Consider the following 8,372-nt stretch of genomic DNA (forward strand, 5'->3'; position numbering starts at 1 on the left):
TGTGATGAACAATTTTCTTGTAAGATTACAACAGGTCATAAGATACCAAGGGGATCTCTTGAAATGTGTAATTTTTTAAAAAATGAAGACATTCCAATAAATTGCATTATTCAAGCTGCATACTGTGTTATTTTTTAATTTTTAAACCTTATAGTCTCTTTACGACAGCATGTTGAAACTCATCAGAACCAAATGCTGTACCCTGTATAAAACAATATGTATATACCTTGCCATTTTCACTCCAACATACTTAGACTTCAACAAACAAAATTTGATAACACAATCTCAAGGGAAAAAATGGAACTCTCTGCATCATAATCCACAGTTAATTCCCGATTTACCACAAAAATCGTCTGTAGCTGCATTTAGATTGGCAACAGGCCATGAATGTTTGGCCAAACACCTGCACAGAATTGGAATATATCAGTCCCCTAACTGCCCATTGTGCAACTCAAACCAAGAAATGGATTCGGAACACCTCAAAATCTGTGCTTCAGTGGCTGACCATGATAATATCTTTGAAAAATATTGGAGTGCAAGAGGTCAAATGACTTTATTGTCAAAAGCCTGGCATTAGAAAACAACAACATACCTTAAAATAGAGCTGGACTAAATGTAACAAAGAAAAAACAAAATACTATATAAAGAAAAGAAAAATTGTACAAAGAAACATTTGTTACCAACCCTATAGTACCCTCCTCGAATAACACTGCCATGTTTAACTTCTAAGTCGCCTTTAGGCAATGTGATGATTCTACCAGCTTGGGTGGTAAGAAGAGGCTTGACTGCAGAGGCATAGAAAGTGGCAATTTTCGAAGTGCCTCTGGAACATCTGTAGGAGTCTCTTAAATGAAAGCTGGTTTAAGTCTATCAATATTCATTTTCTTCTCTTTTCTTTTAATGAGCAATGTATAGACCTTGCCTTCACGAAGTAGCACAGAGTGTGGACCATCACAAAGTAGTTGGAGAAGTGATCTAACTTCATCAATATGTAGAAATAGATGGCTGCAGCTGTTTAAATCCTTGTGTATGAAAATCTTAGGACTTGATAGTGAGTTGCACTGGTTGTATGTATATACTGCATATTATGTTCGATAATTCTCCGTAATTTGTCGAGGCCTAAGTCCTAACTCTCAACAATGGCTGATGGATGAAAGAAATCTCCAGGGAGGCATAGGGTGGATCCATACACTAGATTAGATGGCAGTTCGGAAAGTGGTCGGCTCCTACATGCGCCGTAGCATTTCTGAAATGTGATGTCACAAGCTTGTACAGTAGAACCATAAATGTTGACGTGCAGAACACTGCCAGACATCTTGATGCTGGTTGCAACGTTGCCAATGCGCAAGAAACGACTGCAGAAACATGTGGTGTGGGATTGAGAACCGTACAAAGAATATTATTAGTGAAGGAAAAAGTTTATGTTTGATGTCATGCTTACAGTAATCAACGGCTAAGGTCATTATTGTCTTTTGATAATTTAAATTCTCTCCTACGCTATTTGTATTACATGTGCGCGTGAAGTACGATGTGACAATGTTGTAAGCTGCCTTGCTCTCTCTATCTGTCTCTCTCTCGACGCAAACGCTAGCAGAGTACCGCCTTCCCAATTGCCGTTGACTCTAGTTGCATAGGAGAATGCCCAAGATCTTCATCAACTGCTGTCCTCAAACCAAGGAGAACCATCAGAAGTTCATCTGTCCACTTATGCAGGAAACTACACATGAGAGCAGCTTTGAAACAATGGTGTCATATTTCAATAATCCCACTGCTGAAGGATGTTATGGAGTTGTCCTAAATTGCTGGAAATCTACAGTATATCCAATGCAAGACTTGCTCTTTAACATTATTCCACGCACATGTTCCACTAACTTCACTCCAACTTGTTATTGTTTCAGTTTATTCCACATTATTTTTTTGCATTTATACATCTCTGTTTGTGATAAGGAATACTACAGCCAAATAAAACATTGACAACACATATTAACTATTTACATATATTTTTACAATTGTCAATACATTCGACAAACACAATACTATATTATTCACCACCATATTTGTTATGCGCTGTCCACTGCCTGCTGGATCACATCTTATGGCTGCTTACACTGCCTGCCCAATGAACAGTTATGCGCGAGTAGCCGCTAGGTGGTAGGTAGTGACTTTGCATATACTGATAAAGTGATAATGTTAATAGCGGTGGACACTCCCTGCGACCTAACGGCAAAATAACTTTGAGTAGGCAGTTCCTGCAGGTATAGGGTGCAATGCAGCAGGCAGTGGCGCTGCCATAACAAACTTTCATATGTCAATACTCTGTACTACTGCCTGATGGATCACATCTTATGGCTGCGTAAACTGCCCGCTCAATCAAAGTTATTTTGCTGCTAGGTGGCAGATAGTGCACCCCGCTATTAACATTATTCCTAATAGCAGTGTGCACTACCTGCCACCTAGCGGCTACACTTGTGCAGGCAGCATCCTCAGGAGTATGGCTATGCCTGCACCAGCTGAATGGGCATTATCTACAGAGGGTTACTCAGTTTTCCGATATTTTATTCAAGTGTTCATTTTGCAACCAATTAGTATGGGCAGAATTTTTTTTTTTTGTTTTCATTTTCTAGAAAATGTTTTGTATTTGTCTAATATAGAGATCTAACAATGTGTGCAGTCTGAAAGAGTTTCGACATGAGCTTACTGACTTCATTAAAACTCTCCATAGATTCCTGTTTCAATAACTGTGAGCGGCCCATCTGTATAAACTTGTAACCATCTTGTTGTGGGTACTTCTGATGAATAGTATCTAACGCAAAAGATGTGATTATAAAGGTATTTTTATCTGCTTTTCAAGTTTGAGTGTTATGGTGTAGTTGGATGTCAACAGGCACGTTGCACCTAACTGTGTGGATTTAACAGCACCTGTAATTAATCAAAAGCGCTTGGTTCTGTACTAAATTCAGTTTAGCTAAATTTTGGGAGGATGTGATTAGTGCTTCTCCTAGCTATTGTCTTCAGTTTTTCACCAGTGCCACTATATCTGGATCTCTACACAGGCTTCTCAGTCCACCATTTTTCCACCATTTCCCATGTACTCTTATCTCGAATGAGGCCAAAAATCTTTCTCAAAATTTTGTTTCGAATGTAATAAAAGATTTTGCTGACTATTTTTTGTTAGACTCCAAGTTTGTGCTGAATATAAAAGCACAGATACTGTAATATTACTGTTTTGTGGACTCTTAGATTGTTGTTCTGAAGAGAAATTTGAGCCCCAGAATTTTTTTGGAAACTAGTAGCATTTATTTGCATTAGTTAAGCAGTCAGTGATTTCCTTCTCAAACAAATTTTCACTATTAATCATACATCCCAAATAGGCCTAAGTATTTAAATTGTTCTACTTTTTAAAATTCTCAATTACTTATCTTAAACACATTTATATTATCTGAGTGTCTTAATACGTTCATATATTTGGTTTTAGAGGTGTTGATTTTTAAACTGGTGTCTTTTGTTTCACTGACCAAAACTCTGAATAATTGTTTTAGGTCATCTTCCATTTCTCATATTATTAGAACAGTACCATCAGAATAAGTCAGTATAACATATCATCATCGGTAGCTCTACAACTCATTGCTGAGTCTTGGCTCCCTCAAGGACTCGTCTCCAGCCATCGCGATCCAAAGCTACCATCCTCCAATTTCTTACTCCAAGAGCTCTTGCATCACCATCCACTCCATCAATCCATCTTGATCTCGGCCTTCCTTTCCTTCTTGTCCCATCTGGCTGTGTTAGCATTAATCTCTTTGGGATCTCTGCCTCTTCCTTCCTTATCAGGTGTCCTGCCCATCTTAGCCTGGTTAACATTATGTATTTAGAGACTTCCACATCTTCATAAAGAGAATACAATTCTTGGTTATGTCTTCGCCTCCATACACCCCTTTCACACACTGAGCCATACACTCTGCGCAATATTTTTCTTTCAAAACACTGGAGAATTTGTTTATTATTTTTGTTCATAGTCCACGTTTCACAGGCATACAGTAGAACTGGTCTTATGAGGGTCTTATATGACGAGATCTTCACAGATCTTGATAATATGTTACTCTTCATATGTTGAATCAGACCAAAATAACATCTACTGGCCCAGTATAATATATAGGACAATTAAATCTGTTTCAATCCAAATAGATTCCATTATTTTCCTTTCTAATTTTCTAGAATGACTTTTGAAAATAATGGAGGTAGTCCATCTCCTTGCAGAACACCAGAATTCACTACGAAGCTGCCAAACAGATGAAGGCCTATTTTAATTTTACATTTGGAGCCCTCTTAATTAACCTTCTCTTAGTTTGTGTGGTATTCCATGCTCTCTTAGCACTAACCACAAATAATCGCTTCTTATATTCTCGAATTTGTCAACTAATAAATTAAATTAAACAAATGCTTTTAAAGAGAGGGGAAATCAGAGATTAGGCTACAGCAATTTCGCTGTATGAGATATGTCAGTCATCAAAATCTACTTTCATGATCTGGGTACTTTGGCTTGTTCTATAGCCTACTCAATGAGGTCCTTGGCCATGTGATCACCATGGTGCAAGCTCACTCCTTAAGACAAAAAGGGCCAACAAGACCCAACGTCTATGGGATGGAATTAAACTTGTAGGAGGACCCAGATGTAGCCCACTGGATTTCTATCCAACAACGTTATCACTTAAGCTACAGCAGAGTAGTACCACAGTCTACTATGTACAGTCACGAAGCTTGAGTTTTGAGGGTGCTAGAAACAATGGACTGTGACGGTACTATATTGCATTGCCTGTAATGAGGCGATATTAGCGATCCTAGTGGTGAGCAACTATCTAATGTTTGCATATTTACTACGTATTGACCTTCGCAACTGTATATACTAGACTGTGGTAGTACCAACATGTCTAAGTGAAGAACATTTTCTTAATCATGGAAGTGGTTCTTTCAAGATGATGTACGAAAGCATTCAATAATTTTCAAACATATAGTAACTAGTAGGCTATCATCAAACATATAACTAGTAGGCTATCATTTAGCATACGTTCATTACAGTGTTAACGAGCTGAATTAATTCTCATAAATTAATTTACACATACCGGTAATAGCTACCGTATATATTATAGACTCAGTTATTGTAACAACTTAAACCTTTAAAAAATGCTTCAGAATAACACTTTCAAACATCATAGCCTATCCTATATTTACTTCAGTTAAATCGAAAAGATACTTTACCCTGAATATTAAACATCAACCAAGTCTAAGAATGTTGTGTCTTGACACCTGATTACGAAACGTAGCCTACAGGAAAAAAAACAAAATATGACATTGAAGTACTTCATATTATGGTACACTACGCTGGTAACTCATCATTTAATCAACATTCAGTGCAAAATCACTCGAAAATTAAAATAATAAATAATATATTACAAGACAGAGCAGGCCTTAAGCATGTGGGAAGAAAAAAAAAATTGCATCCCACATATACTATTCTGCCTTCTTCTGTGTCTTTCAGATATCAAACAGCCAACTTTAAAGGTGCCTTTTGCATTAAGAGATTTTGGTGAGATCTCCTTCTTTCCTGGTGTTACATTTCTCTAGAGGACCTTGACCTCTTCAATGATATCCCACCATGCTGATAAGGTCCTATCCCAACTTCCTAAAGCCATCTTCTATGCCGTCCAGCCATCTAGTTTTGGAGGTGAGAAGATACTATCAGGCCTATCCATAAACTGAAGAATCTCAGAGTCGTCAATATTAAGAAGTTAGTGAGGTCTCCATACTTTTCACAGCTAAATTTCTGTCTTAATACCATGTTGCGAATGTAGGTTAACATTGCGTAAAAATATAAGCAGGTTCACTTATTACTTCTTGATATATATTTCCGAAGTATTACAAGCCTATAAATTAATGAAATAGATAAAATATATTTCTACATTTAAAAAATAACAGACAATAGGATTACTTACAATATAAAATGTCATACTGGTAATCAGCAAGGGACCGCCGGTCTTTTACAAGGTAACTATGTGACAAGGTTAGTGGGTTAGCTGAGGGGATATCTAAGTGACGTGAGGCCGAGAAATATGTGAAAAGATTTCAATAATTTAAGATCCTCGGCCTCCCGTCGCTTAGATACCCTCTCAACTAACCCACTAACCTTGTCACATACCTTGTAAACAATACAACCTTCCCTCAAACTGCGCGCACATTTCCTCAGCAGATAGAAAAAAATTATAAATAATTCGCTGTAGTAATTCTCCACAAAAACCACACCAAAGGAGACACACATGCTTTCCCTTCACCCTTACTTGTTACCAATATAACAGGCGAGCGTTCCAGGACGCAGTACTAGGGAAAAGGGTCACTTTCCTAGTTATTCATCCTGGACCTCTCGCATGTTATGGTGTAATTAGTAGAGAGTCAAGGAAGGTTTATTTCCATGAGTATACCCTGGTTCTTATGGAGAATTACCAGATAGGGTAAGTATATACAAATTATTGCACCCAAACATTGTGTGAAAATATTTCTGCTAAAATACAATGAAACGGACTTTTCTAGCATTATTATTGCAAGCTGTTACAATTAAATTAAATTACTTGTAACTGTAAACTAAAACAGTGATCAAAATAATATATCTGAGTGAATTAAAACTTCGTAAATGCAGTTTTCACGGAATTGTAAAATTACGTTATGGAACCGCCAAATACAGTGAGAAAATAACGCAATCCAATGTGTCTTGAATCCCAACCATAATTCTCGTTTCTATAAGCATGTATAATTCCATTATTGTTCACAGCATCAAGGTCACTCACTAAGCCACCAATTTTTCATACACAGACATTTTAAAATCCTGGCATGGATCATTGAACAAACTGTACAATTTTGGAAATACCCAGTAAGGGACTTGAAAAAGTAAAGACAAATTTCTGTAGTCAACATTACCACAGGCTGCCTCTATTACCTTTGCCGCAACTACCACTATTCATCCTCTGAAAAAATAAGACGGCTTATTTTACAAACCTGGGTATTGTTATACACTTAGTTGTAGGATCCTGTGTTGTAATAGCTTTTTCAAGTTCGTCTAGGCCACCAGTTTTTTTCAGTTTCTTCACTAAACTCTTTACAGCCTTTTCACTCCACTTATCCTCCCCTTCACCTTTCTTCCACCCCAGAAGTCGTTTTACGATAGGAGGTGTAAACGGAAGCATAGACGTCATAGCTACATGAAATCCCAATATTTCTACAATCCCCTAACCTCTACTAAAAGACTATAACACGAGTAACTGATAATTAACTACGATTTTCATGAACATCACAACATTGCACACAGATTATTCACTACTCAGGAACAACACCAAACGACATGTTGTCAACTCGCAAACGTACCACTCTTTTCCAACGCTTGCCAAAAACATAGTCCCAAGTACATAAACACTTGTGTAAATGATTTCATTGACGAATGTTTTGTTACTTTTATCTGAAAAATATATGTTAGTTTAAATAAAGTTCTTGTCTAAAAAACCGTTTAAATATTTGTTACTAATTTTATGATATATACTGAATATTACTCCGCGTTTGTGAAACGTAAAATTAAGTATCTTGATTCGATGATAGATGACAGCACAAGCATCATGAAACAAAATTAGAATTGGGCTCTTACATTTATTTTATTTTATTTTATTAGTAGAAACTTTATGACAGTTATGATACACTAAGCACAAACTGAAAAGAACACGTGGGTGTAGAGGCGTCAACATAAACTAAAGATCGGGAGAACCAAATAGAATTTGTCGTCCACTGTCCTTAAGTTTTAAACTCGCACGCAGTCTTGTGGAGACAATGAAAACTACACATTGCCAAAAATCAGCAGAAGGAAAGTTCAGACCATTGAGTTAGTAAATCCATCCGAAAACGTGTTGAAACATAGGCAGATTCCAGTGCAGGCAGACATAGAACCCATTTGATCAAAAAGCCGACAAATGCAATGGGGGATGCAAGAAATGGAATAAACAAGACTAATGCCAGCACAAAAGACAATACAGAAGGGAGCTATGGCAACCACCAGGAGGCTCAGACCCATGGATAAATATATTTATCCATGCTCAGACCTGCAAACCAAATACTTCCGATATAGGTGGGTTGCGCGAACCCATGATTACAGATGAACCAAATGTGAAGAACTGTCAACAAGGGGCGAGGCAATTAAGCATTTAAAAAAGAAATGTCTTTCGAACGAAAGAGTGAGGCATTATATCACAGATCACATATCATGTAATCTATATCTATTTATTTGTCTATGATCTATACAGTCTTCTGGCTAGGTAGCTAGAGGCACGGTCCTGAATAACCCT

General features: G+C 37.2%; 1 protein-coding gene across 2 annotated transcripts in view; it reads right to left on the reverse strand.

Moving 5' to 3' along the window:
- Smox (Smad on X) overlaps positions 1 to 7,530 on the reverse strand; it is a 63,023-nt gene extending 55,493 nt beyond the window's left edge. For both annotated transcript variants that reach the window (XM_069846878.1, XM_069846877.1), the window contains exon 1: positions 7,042 to 7,530. In XM_069846878.1, the coding sequence (XP_069702979.1) occupies positions 7,042 to 7,238 (197 nt within the window). In that variant the 5' untranslated portion in view covers positions 7,239 to 7,530. The remainder of the gene's footprint in view (positions 1 to 7,041) is intronic.
- Positions 7,531 to 8,372: the final 842 nt, after the last annotated feature.

This window comes from Periplaneta americana, chromosome 15 (assembly GCF_040183065.1).
Source record: "Periplaneta americana isolate PAMFEO1 chromosome 15, P.americana_PAMFEO1_priV1, whole genome shotgun sequence".
Classification (NCBI taxonomy): domain Eukaryota; kingdom Metazoa; phylum Arthropoda; class Insecta; order Blattodea; family Blattidae; genus Periplaneta; species Periplaneta americana.